This window comes from Pteropus medius, unplaced genomic scaffold (genome assembly GCF_902729225.1).
Source record: "Pteropus medius unplaced genomic scaffold, Ma_sr-lr_union100, whole genome shotgun sequence".
Classification (NCBI taxonomy): Eukaryota; Metazoa; Chordata; class Mammalia; order Chiroptera; family Pteropodidae; genus Pteropus; species Pteropus medius.
This window is the reverse complement of record NW_024340701.1, coordinates 18894652-18918524: the sequence shown is the minus strand read 5'-3', so window position 1 is coordinate 18918524 and position 23873 is coordinate 18894652. Positions and strand designations below refer to the sequence as shown.

The 23873-nt window shown below is 34.7% G+C and overlaps 2 protein-coding genes across 3 annotated transcripts in view; one reads left to right on the top strand and one right to left on the bottom strand.

The window, feature by feature from the left end:
• The window catches only part of CASK (calcium/calmodulin dependent serine protein kinase), a 391044-nt gene that overhangs the window by 230922 nt on the left and 136249 nt on the right, over window positions 1–23873 (top strand). The window contains exons 6-7 of the mRNA XM_039883006.1: window positions 16555–16657; window positions 22047–22222. Of these exons, the coding sequence (XP_039738940.1) occupies window positions 16555–16657; window positions 22047–22222 (279 nt within the window). The remainder of the gene's footprint in view (window positions 1–16554; window positions 16658–22046; window positions 22223–23873) is intronic.
• Window positions 1680–8281, bottom strand: GPR34 (G protein-coupled receptor 34). 2 transcript variants are annotated; one of them, XM_039888684.1, is made up of 3 exons: window positions 8193–8281; window positions 7491–7583; window positions 1680–3391 (listed from the first exon to the last, which is right to left on the bottom strand). In XM_039888684.1, exon 3 carries the CDS (start codon window positions 3310–3312, stop codon window positions 2173–2175), a length of 1140 nt encoding a protein of 379 aa, XP_039744618.1. In that variant the 5' UTR covers window positions 3313–3391; window positions 7491–7583; window positions 8193–8281; the 3' UTR covers window positions 1680–2172. The 2 variants fall into 2 exon arrangements, with proteins under 2 accessions (XP_039744618.1, XP_039744626.1); XM_039888692.1 differs by having other exon boundaries at window positions 7994–8200.

Here is a 23873-nt window from a genome sequence, read left to right as displayed (position 1 = left end):
AACTAATGATAATGATAATGTAATGTAACCATGCAAACTGTATGTTTACAATAAAGACATGTAGGGATATAAATATTTACCAGTAATGTAAAAAAAAAAATTTGATTTTGAGAACATGAGGGAAAATCAGTGTTATATTTAAAATATAAACAAGTACTGAATTTCAGTTAGGTGATATCTGTCAACAATGTCAAAACAAGATAATCAATATAAATTTTATTACTTTTTTCCGAGCCTCTAATTTTTCTGCAAATTTCCATTTTCTCAAATATTTCTTGTTTTTCTTTAATGTAATTCTGCTTTAACCTATTCTTTATTTGACCAGTTGTATGTACTTATTGAAATACAGCTAACTGAGCACTAATTGTATACAAAACTCATTAAAATAAATTCAGCCCTAACAATATTCATACTCTTGAATATTGATGTCTCAGTCAGTGGTCTACCTAAAGTTTGAAGAAGTATTCTGACTATAGATAATTCTCATACTCTGTGACAGAAACTTATGAATGGATCCTTGGAGTTTGTCATAACATGCTTTTACATATTTAGTCAGTGGCATCCTGGTTCTATGTGTGACCAAAGAACAAATGCCAGCCAAACTTGAGAATGGTTGCCTTAATGACATCTCCTGATTACAGTTGTATGATGTCTAGACACATTAGCTAGGAAAGAAAAAATGAAATATACCCACTTTTTCAATTCTGTTAAGTATCCCTTCCCTCCCTCTTTTCTGTCTCATTCAGCCATCCATTTATTCACTCATTCATTCAATTATTCAGTGGATATGTGTTGATGATCTGCTGTGTGCCAGGCAAGGCACTGAACTCTGGGGAATCAGTGATAAATAAGATCCCTTTCTCTTAGCACTTACTCTCCAATTATTTTTGAACATACATGAAAATTTCAGAATTTGTTCCTTTTAATTCTAACCTACAGGTTTTCTTTATTATTGTGAAACATTTCAAATACTTAAATATACCAAAAATAATATAACAAATACCCATGTACTACCACATAGGTTTAACAGACATTAACATTTTGCCATGTTTGCCTCAAATCTCTCCAGATATAACCACAGACTTTCAGTTGGTATGCATATTGTGTATATTACCATGCATGCTTTTTATTTTTATTGCACATCTACAGATCCATAAAGAAGATGGTACTGTTTTATGTATTTTTATATTTTACATAAATGATTTCATATGTTACCCTTTTGCAGTTTGTTTGTTTTTTATTCAACATTGTTTTTGAGAATTCTCCATGTTGATGCATGCAGCTGTGGTTCATTTCATGGAAATGCTGCATAGTACTCATTTTGTGAATAAACCACAGTTTATTTTCTTATTCCTTTGTTAATGCATACTCACTTAGGTTGTTTCTAGTTGATTAGTATTATGAACAGTTTTCTTATATACATGTTCGAGTGGTTCTGTAAGATGTATGCCTAGTAGTGGACTTTCTGGGTCATAGGATGAGTACGTCTTCAATTTCGCTCTATCAAAGTATAGTTCAAGATGGCTAAACCATTTATAAAACTGTTTTAAGTAAGGTGCAGTTTTAAGTCCTGTTGCTAGGCTATTGAATTCTTAGCTTATCTGTTGTTTGATTTCACTGCGCAGTATTTAAATTCTTTCCATTTTATCTAGGCAATGATAGATAGTAAATGACTTCATTTTTTTTTAGGATTTTATTATCATTTCATCTGTTATAGAGGTTTAGGCCTCAATGAATATAGTGGCAAATTTACAAGCTTTTTAAATAACAATCAACATATATTTTCTGACATTTTAAGCCGGTTCTCAAATCATTTAGATTACTTTTAAACACTTTAAATTAGTATCAGGTGCTTGATTTTGTGTAACTAGTGACTTGAGAAACTATGACATTTCCTTTAATTATTCTGTTAAAGCCATACATTTCACTTAACTTTATGAACTATGTCAAGAATGTTAGCTTAACAATATATTTTGAAAAGATTTTACAAACAAATTTAAAATCTAGCCATGAGTGTAAGCTTTTCTTTTTCTTGAAATATTTTACAATTAAGCAAATGAAATATCAAAAGTAAGAAGAGAGCTTTGAGAAGATGTGATGCTAGAGCTTTGTTTTGTAATTTTTAGTTCTGCAAGGAATTGAGAGGCTTTTAATATGTTCGCTGCAAATGCTTTAAGAAGTAGGCTGAATTTTGGCTGCAGCAGATGCATCATTCAGGGAGTATCCTGGTTTAAATTCTGAAGTGCTTTCACTCCTGCTAGATTCCCCTTGAAATCTTCTAGAAAGAAGTTGGCACATTATTTTGCGGATATTACTAGACATCAGGAAATACATGACTGGATCTAAGCAGCTATTGAAAGATGAGAAAACCAGCATGATCTCATTGGTTTTGTGAACGATTTCCTTCCAATAACAAGATGACACATTTAGCTGTAAAGAAATATAGACAAATCGGAAGGCATGATAGGGAACAAAACATGTAGTAAAAATGATAAGCACAATAAAAGAATTTCGGGCTGTAGTGGCATATTTACCAGAATTAGGAAATTTTGACCTCCTTTTAGAAATCCTCAATAGATTCTTGCCAATCTTAATATATGAAAGGATTATTAGTAGGAAAATTAGCCAGAACATTACCACAAGAATCAAATTAAAAATTGCTTCTCCTTTTGCATTATGCTTATCTCTATAATGGAAACACATTGTGGAATTATGGCCACCTTTCTTAAGAGTTAAAATAATCATAGTTAAAAATCCAGCAAGAGCAATTGTCCATACTGCACAGCAAACATAAACACTTTGTTTGGTTGCTATTGCCTTCCGTTGTTGTATAGACCGATTAATTTTTATGTAGCGATCCAAACTGATGAATCCAAGCAAAATAATGCTAATATACATGTTCATATAAAATAGTGTTCCCACAACCTTGCAAAGAATCACACCTAGTGTCCACTTGTTTTGGTTAATATGATACATTATTCGGAAAGGGAGGCAGAAGATAAGTAAGAGGTCTGCAATGGCTACATTAAGGAGGTAAATCTGAATGGAATTTCTTTTGCGGTGGATACCCAGAAATACATAGAGGGCAATTATGTTTCCAACCAGTCCCACAATGAAAATAACAGAGTAAAATGCTATTAACACGCTAGAGAGTACTTTTTCATCCATGGGACAGGCAGTAAAATTTGATGCTCCTGAGAAGTTGTATGGCAGTTGGACATTCTGATTAGGTACAAAGCGCTCTTCCTGGGAGGAGCAGGGCCAGCTGCTGACCGAAGTAGTCATCATTGTTATGGTGTGACTTCTCATCATCTTCTGTAGGGATCAAAAAGTGAAGGTGCCAAATGACATGTCCCTCGTGTGTAGCTTTTATAAGATCTTCAGATTTTTCCTACAACAGAATGCCAAACATTGAATCATTTCCTATTTTAATAACAGTTTAACTCCTAACATAAATAATAAATGGTTTCTTTTCAGACATCATGAGAAAGTTTACTTTTATCTTACTTTGGACCATTTGAGTATCTACAATATGTTTGTAGCAGCGTTATGGTTTTACAAAACAAGCAGCAAATATAATAGAATCTTATGGGTTGTCCTGCTCTAACCTTTCCTATGGCTATGATAGATGTTCAAGGTTTGTTTTATTTATTACATTACAATAAATAACTGAACTGTGAAATCATCTTCCCTTAGGGAGATTGTTATGGGAATAGAAATGGAAGCGAAGAGAAATGACAACTCGTATTTTTCAAAGATGAGCGTCAATTTCCCTAAAGGTTCTTATAGCCGTAAGTGAATGGGGCCCACTTCTGGCCCCTGCCCAGCTTCCTGCCTCGAATCCTTCCCTCATATGTAGCATTCATTCATTCATTTTGACATATGTTGCCACTTGGCATGTGACAGGTAAACTATAGCAATCTCTCATTCCATGGTAGGAATAGATGAAAGAGTCCTAAATTTCTTCCTTTTCAACCTAAGACCAAGTTGGGCATATTAAAACCATTTGCCTACAGGGGCATGCAATTAACATAACATGCCAAGAAAGCATAGCACCTTCATTGTTAGGCAGACTCTTATAACACTGCACAGGAGAGCAAAGAAGCCAAACAAAACCAAGTTAGTTGACAACACCGCCACCGACTCAGGTCAGAAAGTCTCCTGACCTAGAAGCATAGAGTGATAATGTAGCTGGGAAACAGATGTGCATCCAAGATTTTGAAAGTAACTATGCCTTGAGATAATTTGAGGCTAGAACCTTATAAGAAGATAGTGTGTGAATTCCACTTGTTTGTGGAGAATTTTAGCAATGCCACTTGTTATTAGCTCTTTCCTGGGCATTGCCTGCTATGAAGAGCTCAGTCTGAGAGGTCATCATAAAGAACTAGAAGATGTGAGGAGAAGGTTCCAGGAAGTCACATTCTTGTCTTAGAGCGACTGCCCTTTTTCTCTGCAGCAGCCTCTTAGCAGGTGTAACATAAAGACATTCAGAGCAAGGTTATCAGAATCAGATGTAACTAACTCTGTGACCTTGGGCAAACAATTTAATCTCTTCTAAGCCTCAGTTTTCTTGTTCGTAGAAATTAAAAATGTATATGAAGGACTTAAGTCTGGCACATAAGTTGTCAATCAAAGTTAGCTTTTTAAAAAACAACTTTTGATTAATCTCATTTTAGTAAATATTTCATACCTGGCTAAGGACTGCTTGGAAAACAAAGGTGAAACAACGTAGAGACGCTGCTTTTGGTAGACATTTTTGTAGCCATGTGCATTCAAACTCTGAATGCAGTAATATAAAGTAGATCCAAATTATAGTAATTGATTTACTGATTTGACATTATACACAAAGAAAAATATTTGGAAGAACTTAGCTTTTCTTAACTCTACCTATAATTTGATCAAGAAGAAACCATTTCGGTAGAAGGTGAAAATTAGTTTTAAAACTTTGTAACGAGAGAAAATTGTTGTTACCAGAGAAGAGGAACTGGTGAAGAGGAAGTTATGTAATCCTTGGTAAGAGTCTTTCTCCAGAGTTCAGGGCAGTGAAGGGAAGAAGGTAGGAGGACAGAGTCTAGTCTGCCATGTGCCTCAACTGCAGGAAGACAGATTTCATAAAGTTGATAGAAACTTTCAGGCATTTTTTTGTGTGTTATGAAATTCTAAAAGGAAAGGGCAATCTAGGAAGAATGGCAGGCTGCCGGAAATGAAGCTGATAATGCATTGGGGATTAGTAGAAAGGTGAAGGGCACCTGTAGAGGGACTTGCATTGTATGGTTACAGAGGGAGCTGGCAGAGACGCAGGTAGAATCATCTCATAGCCACTGATGACAGGGATCTGAGGCATGATAAGTGATGTGATTTGGAGACTTCAGATAGCTGAAATGACTTTAAAAACTAGGGTTTTTTTCCTTCTCCCATACTGTATTTTAAACTCTATTAGGGTTAGGAACCAAATCTATTTTGTTTGCCTCTGTGTATCAAGGGCTTAGCACAATAAATGTTGAATGAAAGAGGGAATTTAGTAGAAAAGTCTAAAGTTCTACATGTGGACAGTAAAATCAACTGTTCAAGTATAGGCAGGCTTTAGCTTCATTAACAGAAACACAATCGCAATTGACTACAGTTGCCATATCTGTAGTGTGATGTGGCAGCAACAAAAACTAACCCCTTCTTTGGCCAGATTCATAGATACAGCTTGTCTTGATGAAAATTATTATTGCTAATCTGGTTCTGACCCAAACTGGTCAGGTTCCACCTGGAATACAGTGTTTAATCCCCAGCAGCACACTTGGAATAGGCCACGGAGCCAATGGGGAAGAGAGGCCAAATCATGTCATAGGAGTGGGTTGAAGGAAATAGGCACCTTACACTGGAGATGTGAATGCTTTACAAGGCCTCGTGAGTGTCTTCAGAAAGCAGAACAACCATTGAGTAGAAATTGCAGAGACAGATGTTGCCTCCTTTTAAGGAAATACTTTTTTAGAATGAAACAATCTATCTTGGGAAGTATTAAAGGTCTTACCACCAGAGATTGTTAAGACTACCACCAACTGAGTACTTTGTAGAAGACATTCTCAGTGGTTCTCAATCTTGGCTCCATACTAGAATCCCCTTGATAGCTTTTTAAAGATACCAATGCCTGGCTTCGTCCCCAGATCTTCTGATTTAATTGGTCTGGAATGGGCTCCAGGCAATGGTTTCCTTTAAAAGCTCCTCAGGAGATTCTAATGTGCATTCAGAATTGAACCCTTGAGCTAGATAGCTGAACCATTAACTAATATTTATGTAGCATTTGCTGTGTACCAGGCAATGTGTTAAGCATATTTATGTTATTCATTTACATAATCCTCACAATAACTATGTGAGGCAGATATTACAAAAGAAGTCATGAAAGATGAAGAGGTTATGATCTTTACCCATGACCACACAGCTCTTAAATGGCAGTACCCAAGTTGGGACTCAGATCTATCTAGCTTTTAGAGCCCATGATCCTTTTCACCAAACCTCATTCTTAATCACGTATGAACAGCATTTTCTTAACTAATGATGAGTGTTTTCACATGATTCCTTTAACGTTATCCACATTAGCAATTTTAAGAAGGGATTATGCCATCTAGCTTTACTTGGAAAAGGCATTAATCTTTTTATTTGCTATGTCCATTATAGTAAGTAAATAAGTACAGAGTTTACGGAATCACAAATCATTCGTCAGAATGTTCGGCACTTTTCCCAGAGTATATCTTTTCCGACTTACTTCTAGGCCTGGGAGTTTTAATCATGATGTTTCTAGAAAGCTGTTAGCACAAAGCACATATCCTGAAACCATTTGCCTCAGCTCTAATCAGCAAATAAAATAAACGATAGTTGGAAAAGATCACCAATAAACCTTTCTGGTTTTGCTTTATTTTCAAGCTTAAAGAGAATAAAGCAAAAGTGATGCATTTGTTTAAATAGTAATAGTAGCCATCATTTAGAACTCTGTATTAAATAGCTAATGTCCAGTCATTTATTAACAAATTAACAGATTAAATTCTGTTTTAAATTTAATGGCTGATTTTTGCCTCTTTTACAATGTGTCAGTTACTCACTGTTCTTAAGGCCATTTACTGATGTTTTGAAAACTGCTTATTTGATCGATTAGGAATAGCCAGTGAAGACAGGAAACAAACCACAGGAAATTAGTGGGCTAATTTCCCAGCAGACATTACTTGTGACTCGTGTGCTATATTGAAGTGGTCACAATGGTTTCTAGATAGTGGATGGTAAATGATTTTGTAATGTTGTTACTTGGAATAGCCTGAAGTTTGCAATCTTGTGTTAGTGCTGTGACCACCACCACCGCCCTACCCTTATCAATATTTTTCAACTAGTTCATGTAGGAACTTACAGGACCCAACAGATTCCACTGTGCCCTTCGATAAGCAAAAGCTTTTTAAATGCATTTTGGGTATGTTTGTGAAAACATCACATTGCTATGTTAAAATACATACCTATTTGGCAATGGTAGGAACCTTTCACTGTTTGTAGTTTGACTTGATAATGACCGAATCATTCAGGCCATGCTTCAAAAACTGCATTAATTGCTGCATACAGAATGAAAATTGAAACCATATTACTTTAGAAATGATACTATTAGCAGCACATTAGGTTTTGTTATAAACTTAACTGTCTAAAAAAAACATTTTTTTAATTTTAGTTGAAATTGCTTTTCTCTAATATTCACCTTATTTACTTCTGAAACACAAAACTTAAAATTTAATCAGTCTGTAATGACCATAAAATAGTAATAATATAATAAAGAAAACACTATCATTGAAAATAGGGAGATAGCATAACTTAATAAAGTTAATAAGGTATAGATCATTTATAATACATTGGAAATAAAATTTGTTGTATATGCAAATAAATTGATTCAAGTAGATCTGCAAGTCTTTATGGCAATATACAAACTACAGTATAAACCATGTAACATTGGCAATATGAGCTTAAATACCTCCAGTGTCCTCAAGTATTTCAAGTAACTAAGAAGACAGCATCATTTTAAGTCAAGGCGAAGGCATCATTTAAGCAGTTTACTCAAGGTTCTAAAAGCAAAGTGTCACCATGAAACAGGTTTCACTTTTCATATTCAGATAATCAAGTTTTAACTGAAATAAAGGATCATTTATATATTGAAATCAAGGAATACTCACAGTTCAGACTCTCTTGAAGTAAAAGGAGCTGAACGCCAAACTTGCCTAGACACAGACTTGTCTTGATGTGTCAGCTAAGTTCCTCCATCCGGTCATGGTCTAATTGGTTGGGGTTTTCTTTTTTATATTCGAGTGTGGTAATAGTTTTTTTTTCCTTTTCTTTCTTTTTTCAATATGACAACCCTCAGACTTCTTGTGGAAATATTAAAAAGCCCTATCATTATGTAACAACTTTAAGCTCTATGAACACTTAACTTTAGGAACTTATATCTTTTATATGAATACCTTCACCTTGACAATTGTGGGAAGTTTTCCCTTAACCCTCAAAATAAAGAAGTTTATAAATTCTAAGCATAAAAAAGAATTTCAATTTTTTGTGAGAAGTGATATATAATATGCTATATGGACTTTTAAAACATAAGCACTGAATTTCTGTTTCTGGATTCATTTTAGAAATTTAGTTATTCACATAAAATGGCATTCCTGTATTAATGATACTAACATTAGTAATTAATTATTTTATTCTTTAATTTTTTTAAACTTTATTTGGTCTGTACATTATTTTAGTATATTTCATATATTCTTTTAAGATCTTGGATTTATTTTCTAAAATAATCTTATACTTTTAGGACTAGATGAGATTTGTGATGGTATTCTCCCCATTTTATCAATGTGATAAATTCTCCCAAGTAAATTGAAATATATCCCATAGTTTAAAGAAAATAGTGAAGGAATTCTGCAGTTTTGTTTTGGTCCTAATTCAATATTTAACCACTATCTGTCCCTGTAGTTTAATGTCATTTTTCTTTTTTTGTTGTCATTTGAAATGAAGAAAAGTTAGTTTTTATTTTCCTCATAATTGTCACCCTGAAGCTTTATTTATGCTAAGTAATATTTAACTCATTGGGCTTTATCTAACATTCTAATTATTTCGGGATGCATACACTTTTCTGAACATCATATTCTCCAGAACTTTTAGTTTGTTATAAATATGACACGCGGGATAGAATATTTTTAAATCGCTAGAATAAAATTATTTTGTAGTTCTTAATTCTCCCCCCTAGAACCTCTAAGAAGGAAGCTGATTACTATATTGGCCTAGTGTGATTACCATATTAGTCTGACAAGAATTGTGTGTGTGTGTGTGTGTGTGTTGTAAAAAAAAATAGCATTATATTTTACCATCTTAATGATTTCTAAATGTACAGTTCAGTAGTGTTAAGTATATTTATATTATTGTGCAACATATCTCTAGAACTTTTTCATCTTGCAAAACTGAAACTCTATACCACTAAGCACTAATTTCCCCTCCCCATTCCCACCACTCCTAGCAAATCACCTTTCTACTTTCTATGATTTTGACTACTTTAGATAATTTGAGTGGAATCATACAGTGTTTGTTTTTTTATAACTGGCTTATTTTGTTTAATATAGTATCACCAAGGTTCACCCATGTCGTAGCATATGACAAGATCTCTTTAAGGCTGCACAATATTCCATTGTATGTCCACATTTTCTTTATTCATTCATCTGTCAATAGACATTTGGGTTGCTTCCACCTCTTGACTACTATGAATAATGCTGCAGTGAACCTAGGTGTGCAAATATCTTTTCAAGATCCTAGCAGGATTTTTTAATGACTAAATAGGTGTTTATCTATTAGCATTCTATTTCATAAAATCTAAAATAAATATTTTCTTCTATATTATGCTAGTATTTTTCCACACCTACGCCATCCCTTTTCCAGAATACTATTCTGTTTTTTAATCTTGTGTTTCCTGGCCTTACTGTGACCAGATTTGATTACAATCTTTTTCTAGTTCTTCCTTTATGTAAACTTTTTCCTGTTCATTCTAAACTTTCTACTTTCTGTCTCTATGTTCTTAGCTCATTCCTATATATCCTCTTCCCCTCATCCTTCTTCTGCCTCCTTTGTTGCTATCTTAGCTTTTTATTTATATAAAGATAAAAGTAAAAAAGAAGAAATAAGTGGATATGCTTGTTTGATACTCTCTATTACTGATATCACTGTCCTCTCTTTCTCTAAATTTCAACCTTGGTTAAGTTCAGATCACCACACACTCCAAGCCTGAACCCTGCCAGCTAAAATGAGGGCTGCTAGGTTCAAACGCACAAGCCTGCTGATTGGTCTTGTTTCACATTCATGACCGTAAACCTCAAATGGGCTCCTGTGCTCCCAGCAGTCTTGCTGTATTTTCTTAGTCTGGTGGTTCTCAAGATATGGTTCCCAGACAAACAGCATCAGCATCACTCAGGAACTTGTTAGAAATGCCCAACCTTATGAATCTCATCTCAGACCTTATGAATCAGAAACTCTGTGGGGTGGAGGCCAGCAAATCTCTGTGATTCTGATGCTAAAGCTTGAGGACCACTGCCTTAGTCAATTCATGTTTCTATTCTTTGAAAATACTTTTTCACACCTTCACTCTTCTCAAACTGTGAACAGGCTCCTCCCCTTCCCCACTCCCACCTGATGATCACTTTTTATTTCAAAGTAAATGGAAAATGCAAGTGCTCAGAGAATACTTCCTCATCCTACATCCACATCTGTCTGCCTCTACAGGTGCCTCACTACCCTGCCTTCACTGTCACCAGTGCGTTACATCCCATCCTCTCTCTCCCTGGTCATTTTTTCCTCTGTAGAGGATCTTTCCCATCAGCCCACAAATGTTTCTCTTTAAAAAAATAAAAAAGGAGATCTCTAGTTACTTCTGTGGAGTCATCTATCAAATATATTGTTATGTGAAATTTTTGAATACTTATATGTATTTCCTTATTTTCAAAAAACTCAAAACAATAGAAAGATAAACCAAAAAATAAATGCTAATAATTACCTGTGAAGTGGGAGAGACTGGGAATGAGGAGAGGAGACAAAAGCTGGACCTCTCTGAATGGTATTTGTTTACAGTTTTGACTTGGGAACTATATAAACATTTTATATAATTAAAACACCAAATTAAGTCAAAATCTAATTAAAACCAATTGACCTCACCATGTAACAAATTGAAAGTATAACCATAAGGAGAATTATTTTAAGTGACTTTAAAATGGAGTGGGTTTTTTTACATAATTTAAGACTTACAGAAAAGTTAAAAGAATAGTACAAACAATTCCAGACACCTTCTACTCAGATTCTCCATATGTTAACATTTTCTAATTTGTTTTATCCTTCTGAATGTCTCACTCTTACCTATTTCTTTATCTACCTATCTATATATTTCCCCAAAATAAGGAATTATCTTAATAGCCACAGTAAAATTATCAAAATCAGGGAATTTATATTGAAAGAATACTATTATGTAATTTCTAGCTCTTGATCCAATTTCAATTGTTTTAATAATATCTTTTATAGCAAAAATAAAAACAAGATTATGTATTGCATTTTAGCTGTTAAATCTCTTTGGTCTCCTTTAATCCCTTTAATCTGGAACAGTATTTGAAGAAAATGGGCCAGTTACTTTCTAGAATGTCCCTTTGTTTGGGTTTGTCTGATGTTTTTTTATTTATGATTAGATCCAGTTATGTCCTTTGGCAATGTTGCTGAGTTCTTCTCAGTAAAGGAAGCACATGCTATCAGTTAGTCCCATTACTAGCAATAGTAACTTTGACAGTAATGTCTGCCAGGTTTCTCCTCTGTGAAATTACTATTTTATCTTCTGTATTTAATAAATATCCTGTGGCGAGCTACTTCGAAATTATATAAATATCCTGTCACTGGAAACATTCCACCCACCAGTTAGCACCCTTTGATGGTTCTTACCTGAATCAATCATGATGATAATTGCCAAATGGTGATTTTCTAATGCCAGAATTTATTCTATATTTATTAATTAATTTTCTACTTCAAGGAAAGCTTATTCTTCCCCCTCCCATTCATTTACTTATTTTTTACATCAGCATAAACTGATAAATTCTTACTTTCTTAAACAGTAAAATAATACTTTAACTAGGCATCCCTTTTAGGTTATATCCTAAGGACAAAACCACAAAGAAATCTTAAGCAGCGTACAGTGATTTTGTCGTTACTGGTAATATAAGCATTGTTATTTTTAAACTTTTATATACACACACACTAAAGGATAAAGGATAAATGAGTAATTATGTTAATGTCATTAGGTATCAACATTGCTTGAGAAAAAGAAGTAAAAACCCTATAATTGAGCAGGTAGAAGCATCAGTATGATTTGGTGATGTGTTTTTCTCCTTATAAAAAATACATACATTTTTAGCTCTGTTCACTGAAAAATCAAAGCAATGATAATCCAGTAGTAATAATGTATCTACTATGTGGATTATGTAACTTATGTGGATTTATATACCTTTCCCACTAAACAGAAAAGGGGCTGCTTGGAGAAATGCCAATTCCAGATCTGGGGCAAGAAATGAAAAAGACAAGCCTCAAACATCTTGTGTCTGAAAGCAAGGAAGTTATCAGACTCCTAGAGTCTTACAAGAGAACATAAGAGCTGACTTAAAGGAGCTCCAACTGGCTAAAAATGGGATTTGAGCATCAAAATGAATAATATTGCAGTGATTAAAAACATCAAATATATAAAATCTTCTATAAATTGATAATACCAAAAAAAAAAAAAAACCTTCATCATTCACCTTTGGAGGTTGCCTAGAAACCAACTTGTTATTCTGGAAATAGTTCATAACAGCTTTATTCATAATATCCAAAAACTAGAAACATCTCTAATGTCAATCAAGAGGAAAATGGGCAAACTAGTATATTTATACAACAGAATACTTACTCAGCAATAAAAAGAAATGAACTACTGATCACAACAAAATGGATGAATCTCAGAAACATGCTGAGCAAGAGAAGGCTTACAGAAAAGAATATATCCTATATGGCTTTGTGTATATGAAGTTCTAGTATAGGCAAAACAAACTTATGGTGAAAAAATATCAAAATAGTGGCTTGCACTGGGGACATGGCAGCAGAGATTGAATGGGAGGAGGATGAGGGAGATTTCTGGGATGAAGATAATATCTCGATAGGGATTTGGGTTACACAAATATATGTAAGTTGTCAAAACTCTGTAATAGTACTCTTAAGATTTGTGCATTTCACAGTATGTAAATTTTACCTTAAACATAATTTTAAACAAATATTAAACTCTAATGATATGTGTGCCAAAGTGTAGTGAAAAGACAAATTAATGATTGTATAGAGGAATGAATGGATAGATATTTGGTAAAGGAAATGTAGCATAATGTTAATTGTAGAATCTATGTGGTGAATATGTCTATTTACTGTACAATTCTTTCATTTTTCTCTGTGTTTGATAGTTTTCATAACAATAAGGGAGAACCTCAATTTCGAAAATCTCTAATTATAGAACTAGGCAAGAGTGGCTAGCTAAAATCACTGAATGAAATTTGATGATGAACTTTCTAATGATGGATCAAGGCAGACAAAACTGATCAAAGTAGGACAAACAGACGTTATGTTCTTCCTGATGTGATAAAATAGGTATACCGCTTATGAAGTATTATAGCAAAAAAAAATTAAAATTGAATGTGAATCTAATCAAGTTTCTAGATCTAACTATGAATTTACAGGAAATACAGGAAATTGAGGAACATATTAAATGGCATTATGTAGGTATATTTAGCCAAGTCCAGATCATAGGGGATTCCACAGGGAAAAGTACCTAGTATCCTAACAAATCAATGGCATGAACATTTTTTAAAAAGGTATGAGGGGGATATGTTAATAGAGTAAAAGAGACTCGAGTGATATAACTATCAAATACAATGTATGGACTTTAAATACCATTTTGAACTAACCAACTGTAAAAAGACATTTTTGAGACAGTCAAAGAAATTTGAATATGGATTTATATTAGATGATATTAAAGAATTGTCAATTTTATTGGATGTGATTATATTAGGTTTTTTTAAGTCATCTGTTAGAAATACTGAGCTATTAACAAGTGAGATGATATGATTTATTTTGAAATACTTGAGCAAAAAAAATAATAAATGGGGATAGGTGAAGCAAGAATGGCAGAATGGCAGTGATTGGTAAAGCTAGGTGATAGTCATACGGAAGTTTACTAATCTATTTTCTCTAATTATAAACATTAAAAAGTTTTCAAAAAAGAAACTTCCTTCCTTTACATTCTTTTCTAGCTACGTCCCATTTCTCTATTCCTAATACAGTAAAATTTTGAAAGATATCTGAATTTACTATCTCCATATCATCCTTCTCATTCTCTATCTATCATGGAAAAAGCTGCTATAAATATTCATGCACAGGTTCTTGTGTGAATGTAAGTTTTTATTTTTCTGAGATAAATGCACAGGATTGTAATTGCTGGGTTGTTTGGTAGTTGCATCTTTAGTTTTTTACAAAACTGCCAAACTCTTATCCAGAGTGGCCATACCTTTTTACTAGCAATGTATCAATGATCCAGTCTGCACACTCTCAGCAGCATTTTGTGGTGTCATTTTTAAAAATAAATCAATTTATTTAAACTAAACAAACAAACAAAAACCATTCTCATTCTCTCTTGAACTTGGTCCAATGGGGATTTTTTTGTCTCTGTTATACTACCAAAACCCCTCTTATCAAGATCACCAGTGACACCCAAATCGCCAAATCTAATAGTCAGTTCTCAGTTCTTATCTCAAATGACATCTCAGTAGCATTCCAGGACACAGACTCCTCTGATTTTCCTATTTCTTTTGCTAGATTATTCTCGTTTTCCTGACCTCAAATATTGGTGGTGTGAATCAAGTCTCAATCTTTCTACCTAAGCAATTTAATTCATTACTTTGACTGTAAATGCTGTCTGTATGCTGTAGATCCCAAATTTATACCTCTAATCCCAGCCTTCCCTCTTCCATTTTATAAGCTCTCACACTCAATTTATGTAAAACCAAATTCTTGATCCCTCTTACAGACGCCTCCCCCTGTGTTTCCAATTTCAGTAAATGGCATCTTCATTTTCACTCAGTTGCCCAGAACTAAAACCTAATTGTCATATTTGACTTATCTTTTTCTCTCATACGCCATATCCAGTAGCATTTCCTGTCAGCTTTACCTTCAGAATATATCCTGAATTTGACCACTTCTTACCATCTCTGCTTCTGTCACTCTGATCTAGTCCAAATTACAATTTTTCTTGCCCAAACAACTACAGAAGCCTCCTACCTGGTCTCCTTTCTTCTATTCTTGTGCCCTGGCAATCTGTTCTCCATGCAAGTGCTCCTTTCAGGACCTAAAACTTATCATAATGTTCCCCAGCTCAGAACTTTCCAGTGGTTTCCCATGTCACTCATCATAAAATCCGGAGTTCTGACCGTGGCTTCAAGGCCTATCCTTTCCTAGGCTTGTTCACTTACTGTGCCCCACACCAGAATCATGCTAGGGCTATTGCTTTCATCTTCAGGTCCATTGTCATCAATCTCTGTTTGAACCAGCTTTCCTGATATCAGGCCCAACAAGGTCCCAGAAAGAGAGAGGTGCAGAAGACAATGTCCTACAAATAAACTCTCATTGTAACCACAAAGCATGTGAATTGTAGGGAGCTTTGGTCAAGCAGCTACTCTGGAGTGGGCAGGATATCTTTGCCCTGGACTAGAGCCCAACGGAGTCATCTCCTTCCCCTCTTCTCATTTCTCACCTCCCACTCCCACAGAGAGAAAGAGCAGTTTCAGAGAAAAGGTCTTCCCAGGGAGGGCAGTGAATTCCCTAGGAGCAAGGATCAATTGGAGTCATTAAATCTGACTTTTCTTACTAAGGGGTGGAATACATAAAGAAAAGAAAGAAGATGGTGGGAGGGTAGGTAAAGAAAGGACCATCAGCATCCCTTGAAGGCCAAGATACAGTGTAGATAAAGTCAGAGATTTCAAGAACTATTTTGGCAAATATGTTTGTCAAATATATTTTTCCTTAAACAAATGTAAACTGTCACTCAAAGGAAGAGAATATTGCATGAAAAGACAGAAATTGTATGTCTTTCTTGAACATCCATGCTTCCTGAGTAATTCTTCTTTTAATTTTTTTAAATTATAGTTGACATACGATATTATATTAGTTCCAGGTGTACAACATAGTGATTAGTATCTTGAGTAATTCTTAACACCGTACCCTAATCTTAGAAGCAAATAATACCTGAAAAATACTGAATAGAACAGGTAAGCTTTTGGAGAAGTTAGCCAGAGATAAGAATAGGACAAATAATTCAAGCATCCAAAATAATTTTAGATGTTTTTAATGTATTTTTGTATTGTCATGTTACTGTTTTGTGTAGATTGAATTGTTCATATTCGATTAATCCTTACCTTTGGTTTTTTGGTTTGTCTGTCTGTCTCATTTTCTTTTCAGCCTCACTGTGTTCTACTGGCCTCAAAGGAAAACTCAGCACCTGTCAAGCTTGGAGGCTTTGGGGTAGCTATTCAATTAGGGGAGTCTGGACTTGTAGCTGGAGGTAAGAATACTTTTAAAAAAAATACATATCATTCAAAACCTGGTCACTTTCAGGCTGATATAAAACTTTCAAACTAAATATTAGCCTACCTTCAGTGTTTTATACCCATACCCCATTCCACCCAACCCTACCCGACTCCCCAAAAGTGCCATCATATGGTTTTGAATTTAATAACTGTAGTCATAACTCGAATTTTAGTCCCTTAAGAATAGACTGTCTTTTTACTCTTTGTATCCCCAGCACTTAACAGAGAAGAGATTAAAACAGTGTTAGAAGATGATATTTGAGGCAAAGTGACTTTTAAAGTTGAACTGAGCAAACGAAATCAAATCTAAAATGTGCGGATTAACCACTTTCAAGTTTACACCTATGGCTAATTTTTAATTTCATACTGTTTTCCTCTTTCCATTGGTCAGAGTCCTGCTCAAGCCATAAACTGTGTATTTGGAGGAGCAAGCAGATGTGAATGCAGGCTGATTTTATTATTAGCCATAGCAAAACATTAGAAAATTCCCATGCCAAAAAAACAAAGAAGAAAAGTTAAAATAGAAACTTTCTTCACCAGTGTACAGAGGTGCATGCTAATTACAGATTCAAGTATTTGGTTTTTTGTTTATTCTTTGAATACACTCCAGCTCAGAATGCTGTCTTGATTTTAGTCCTGTTCCTCAGTTTTGCAAATTACTTAGTTGTCTGTTCTACAGATTATCAGTCTTTTAGTCTTCGCTTTCTATTTTCTATCTCCAAATATTGCCAACCTTCGCAAAGAGGAAAAATATGAAAAATGTCAACAGAACCTTTTTAAACATGTTGTCTTTCAAGAATGCTTATATTAAATTCAAATACCTGACAAATAATAAATATCAAAGTAATAATCTGTTACACAGGATATTTCATTTCATTTCATTCACTATTATTAAAACATCAAAGCAGTGTTAACACAGACCATCTTCTGAAAAATGAACCATGAGTCATAGTTGTATTCTTTAAATTGTTATTTCACCATATCGCCCTCTAAAATTAAATTGTATTTACATTTTCTTGTGGTTTTGCATTTTCTTGCAGCTAATCATTTCCAATAATATGAGAAACTGCAAGTTGAGTATAGTTTTAAAAACTGATTTTTTTCCTAATTCAAAACTTTTCATCTGTGATTAGAAAACTGACCAAAGGGTCAGGGAATAAAGCATGGTTTAATCATAGAATCATTGAATCTCAGGATTCAAAGGGGCCTTAACTTCTCCAGTCTTAGAACTAATGATTGAATTCCTTCAGAAAATTCCCAGCAAAAGATTGAGCTTTAGTTTAATTCCTCAGATAGCAAAAAACTCACTATGTCCCAGGACAGTTCATTCCATGTTTGGAAAGGTCCTTAAACATTGAAACATTCATCCTTGCATTGAATAGAAGTCTATCTTCCTGTAACTTCCGCCCAGAAGTCCTCATTCAGATTTTTGTAGCCACTCTGAACAATTTTAATCCTTCCACATGATAGCCATTCAGATGTTTGAAGACAGCTGTCATTTTCCCTGAAGTCTTGTCCAAGTTAACTTGTCTAGGTTAATTTAAGCATTCCTCATATGAACTGGTTCAGAATCTTTTCACTATGCGTGAAGTATGGAGCCAGAACTGAACACAACTACAGGTACGGTCCAGCACACAGGAGCTTGGGGCTATCACTTCTATTGCTTTGGGTCTTAATTTCTACCAAGCTCCCCAAGTTGCATTAGCTTTTTAGACAACCACATAACACTGCTGGCTCATATTAATTTTGCAATCGACTACAAATCCGTTGTTTTTTTAAACAAATGTTGCTCTGAAACTAACATTCAAATCTGGTATTGAACAGATCATTCCCGTGTTAAGACTATACAATTAAATAATTTCTGATGCTTACATTCCCAAGGTCGATGAAATAAAATGAAGTGAAACCAATTCATTTTATCTGTTATATACTGACCACATGTAATGACTTTGTTTCTTTATTGTACATCTTGATTGAAGGGAAAAACAGATTCATTCGATTTACCTTAACATTTTCTGCATGTTAACCTACCTATTTTCCAAAAGTCTATGAACCTTTCCCCTTAACTGCATATTTTTAAACCTGATTTTGAACCAACAATGGGTGAGCTATGCAAAATTTATTTTTCTTAGTATTTCTAGAATTAAAATACTTATTGATGGTCAAAATATTGTCATCTTTTAACTTTTCCTTACAGTCTTAAAATAACTACTAAGAGCATTACAATGACTTTAAAAATAATATATGTTGTTTTATGTTGTTTAAGGTACTTTTGAAATTTTTGCTAATATTTATCAGTTAATTTGCTAATATTTAACAGAAAGCTATTTTACTGTCAGTTGGAATCTTTGATCACTCAGTCCTCCAAATAGAAAGGAAGTCTCTCTATATAGTAAAAACCACTTACATATGTTTACACTTCCCCTACTGAAACTCAGCTATTTGGAAAATTCACTTATCCAAAGGATAACTAGGAACCTAGGAAATCATAATAGCAGCAAGACTTTTCTGCCTTTAAAACCCACTGATAGTCTCTCAGGTGAGCTAAAGACACTCTCTCTGAGGCTGACATGCTCCCATTTTTCATGTTCCTTTATACCTTGTACCTGCTATTTCCCTTGGTTGGAATACCTTTTGTTATTTTATCTATCTAGTTAACTCCTACTGTTCTTGAAGCCTGAGCCAACAATCATCTCATCTTAAAAGCAGGCTGAACTTCGCCATCCTGAATTAGGTAACCTACTCCTTCTCTTCCATATTACCATAACTGAGTTACATTCTTCCATATAGCATTTGATATCAAAAACTAAGCTTTGCCAAGGTCCAGAGGGACTGTGGCTTATCCCTCTGTATGTCACAGCACCTACTACGGTGTCTAGGACCTAGCAGGTACTTAGAAATTGTTATTAAATGAAATATCCTGGTTTCTTGTTAGTTTCCAGTTAATAGCAGATCTTATGCAACAAATTATGAGGCTGAAGTAAACATAGCGAGAGAAAAAAAATGAAAGCCTAACAAAAAGTATGTTGATCAGATACCAAAACCGGGAAAGCACAGCAGCCTTTTGATAGTGAAGAAATAACCCTTGCATACTTCTGCAGTTCCTGGGAGTGTTTCCTGTTCTATAGCATAGTTCTTTAATTGATATCCACGATAATAATTCAATCCACAATAAGTAATCAAGAAAAGTTTAAATTGTGTGCAGCATCTTGTATAAAAGTAGTCAAGAAATTGTAGGAAGGTAGCCATCCAAAAGTATTAAAGTAAAAAGGTTTGGGTGTATAAAGATTCAAGTCCTATAGTACTGAATGTGTAACTATTGAAACAGAACAATTCCCTCCCTTGGGTTCTAGGTAATAAGGTTTTATGATATCATCAGAAAATAACATTTAAATATATATCTGATGTATGTCATATACATTGACATTTAATATTGGTAATTGGCTTCCTGTTCTTAGAATTTGTTATCGGTCATGAAAATCAAGTGACCACAAGAAGGAAAAGTTAAGAAATCACAGAGTTTGGGGAGATGAGTGTATGTTAAAGGTTAACTCTGGTCCTTTTACAGTCTGCCAATCTACACAAAATAAAAAAGATCATTCTTATACTTTCTACCATGGTCCTTCCTTATATCATCTTTGAGCAAATTCTTGAACCAAAAGACATGCATATTCCTCAAGGATAAACACTAATTCTCCACATCAAGGTAGTCTTCAATCCAGATAAATGGAGAGAACCTCCTTAGGATGGCTCGAGTTGGCCATGGTGGCTCTGACTAATCCCAAAGTGAGGCCCTCACTTTGAGTTGCTTGGCCCATTCTTGTGTGAGAAGTGGTAGAAGGTAAGTTTCAAAGCATAATGCCAACTGTTGGCAGGTACCCTGATCTCTTGTCCTGCTCTTCCCTATTCATGCCAGCTGTCGTCCATTGGAACACAGTGAATCTCCAACGGTCCCACCCTATCCAGGCTGTTAATGAAGTAGGAAGCTTACGTGTCAGCGCTTCAGCTTCTTTATGTTACTTGAGGAAGCAAAATGGGGCAATACAGAAATAAAAATATTTCCTTCTAACCAGTAGTTTTCACTGATCTACTATACATTTTAAATGAAAATATTTTCACTTTCTGAACCCTGAACTTAATCTCTTCTATTATGAGGAAGAGAGGGGAACCATAATGATCCGAAGCAAGGGCACATCCCCAGTATACAAACTAAGAGCTGCTTTATCCATCTTCATCCCAGCTGAGCTTAGCAAGCACTAATAGGACTTTATGATACATTCTCTCTCTCTCTGGATTAGGGGATCTCTGACATTTTTTTTTTAACTCTGAACCACAGCTCTGAGCTCTAGATGAAGTATTATGAAATATTCAAAGTAAAAGTGATCTTAGAGTCAGTATGATGAGAGAGAGGAGAAAAGGAAGAAAGGAGGGGGCTGGGCCTGCAAACAGCTAGAAGAGCTGCCAAGTCTGGGGGGCAGTGCCCCCTCCCACAATAATTTCCCTACAGGGTATAAGCCTTTCATTCTACAGTAGAAGAAAAGACTCCCTTTGAGATATGGGATGCTGAATTAAAAATGGTTACTAGTATGCAAATAACTGTTATCAGATTCTTTCTTGAAAGCTAGCTTTGAGAGGAAAAAAAGAAAAATCTTTAAAGAAGATGGAAGTCAAAAAAGATTGAATGGGAGGAGCGCTATGACTTTGCTTTATGTCATATACTTGCTCTCATTCTCTTCCAATGTTAACATCAGGAGGAAGCTTTAATATCCTATTATAACAAAATATTAATCGTTGTTAATTGCTAGTCAAGTCAGCTGATCAAATTCACATTCCAAATAAAAGTTCTCATTAGGTTTAATTTGAGAAATTTCCATTTGGCAGTCAAACGTAATCCTTTTCTCCACAGAGTTTTTTTCTCACTCCTGCCCCACCCATCCCCTTCCTGCCCCTGTCCAGGGCAGGCCCTCCCAGTTCTTTCCTGGGCAGCTACAGACTCTGCCTGCTGACTTTTACCTGCCTCTGCTCTATATTTTTAGTGATTTTTAAACATGTGAAAATTAGAAAATTTAAACAACTTCTTCATGAAGCAAGAAATAGGTAAACACCATGTATCCTGCTGAATTCAATAGAAAGTACCAGTTTTAGAAGACAAATTACCTATCCTGGGCTCTATTTTCAAGAGGTGATTAGATAGATAATTTATTGCAAACTTAATTTTATGGAGGAGGGGAAAGGTGGTAAAAGAATATTTATATTGTTAAACTTTTCATTCAGACTGTTATTGTTCTTTTATTTTGTCTTCAAATGGGAGGAAAAGCCCATTTTATGTTAACATTTTTTTCCTTGATGTTGTTTTACATGTAGGACGTGTTGGAACACCTCATTTTATGGCTCCAGAAGTTGTCAAAAGAGAGCCTTATGGAAAACCTGTAGATGTCTGGGGTTGTGGCGTGATCCTTTTTATCCTGCTAAGTGGTTGTTTGCCTTTTTATGGAACCAAGGAAAGATTGTTTGAAGGCATTATTAAAGGGAAATATAAGGTAACATATTATGAATGTTTTTACTTTTTCCATTGAGATTAAATTATTCAGAAAAATGTTATTTGAAAGGTCTGTCTTTGGATTGCTTATTGATTATCACATAGTTACCAAGTCAGAGAAAAGTTCTTTGCTTACATCATTGGCCTTGGTAGGCAGCATAAGCCTTAAGTAATTTGGAGTTGCTCTCAGCTAAACTATCATCTAGCGGGGAGAGAGGGGACTGGCTTTAAAGAAACCATTGACTTGCCCCTCCCTCCCTTGTTTCCCCTGTGCTGCAGCTAAAGTTATCCTCTGTGTTCAGGCTAGAAAACAGGGACCCTAATACTCTTTGATACGGTGTAAAAACCAGAGACCACACCGATGTGCCCCCTTCCCCTCACATGCAAGATGACAGTTTGAGTCCTAGGCCCTCAGATTCACAAACCATACTACAAATCAATATATTCTTATAATATATTCTTGTAAAACTGCTTGTTTAGCTAGGCAAAAGTGCCCTACTGATTTCAAACAAAATTCTAGTTCAGGGAAAGAATTTGGAATGATCCTTAGCATTTATTGTGATAGAATTTGACCTTTAATTTTTACCCTGAGTAAGGTGTTCATGGCAAACCTGAGCCCAGATTTAAAAGCATCCATTAGCCGTCTGGTGACCAATCTCATTTATTCAAGCTAAGCTGGAAAATGAACTTTGGCCTTTTTTTTTGCATAAATTGAGAAAACTGCTTGATTTTTAAAGCTTTTTGCTTCATTTGTAAAGTTAAAATGGAAATTGCATTCAGGTAATTTTAGTAATTCTTCATCTTTATTTTATATTTAATGCCCATCGGCCTTTATTTGGTTTGTTCTATCACACATATGATTGCATTTTATGTGGTCAGCCCCCACAGCTAAATTATTTTGCCATTTACATTCCAGGATAGCCTGAAATGCCAGTATCACAACTGTAGCCCACAATATAATTAATTTAGAGCCATCTTAGTGTAACTAAAACATTCATATTTTTCTTTGGCTAATGTGGATTGGAAACCACGTGTACTATTCACAGATTTCTGATTAGTAAATTATTACTTTAATTATTCAAAAAAATAAAAAGTCGTTACTGATATTGTGAATCGCTTTACCAAAAAGACCTAAGGAATTCTTGGAAATCAATATCCTTAAGGTTGACCTCACTACCCTAGTTCTTCTTAGACTTTTTCGCCCTGTACCACCACATATGGATGATGGAATAGGATGCTGTACATGGGAATATAGGGGACTGAGTATCAGATCAAGGCAGCTTATGTTGGGAAAGTTCTTTTTCCTCCCATCATTACTAAAACCTGTACTTTCTACTCTACAGAATCACTGTTTCATTTTCAGTCTTGCTCAGCAACATAAAACCAAACACCCGGGTTTATAGAACACTAGACTCTAAAACTGTGAGGCCCCTAAAGTTTTCTTTTCAGTTCCTCAGTAATTTTAGAGTTTTATATGGGCTTTAGAAAAGGTAAAGAAAAAGGGAAGAAAAAGAAAAGAAAAGAAAGATAAAGTAGTTTGAGTTGCAGCCTTATTCTTTTAAGCCGCCTTATTCTTTTAAGCCGCAACTGAAGCTTATGGAGGTAAGAAGGTAAAACTGTTTTATACTTTTTTTTTTTTTTTGGCCTTTGTA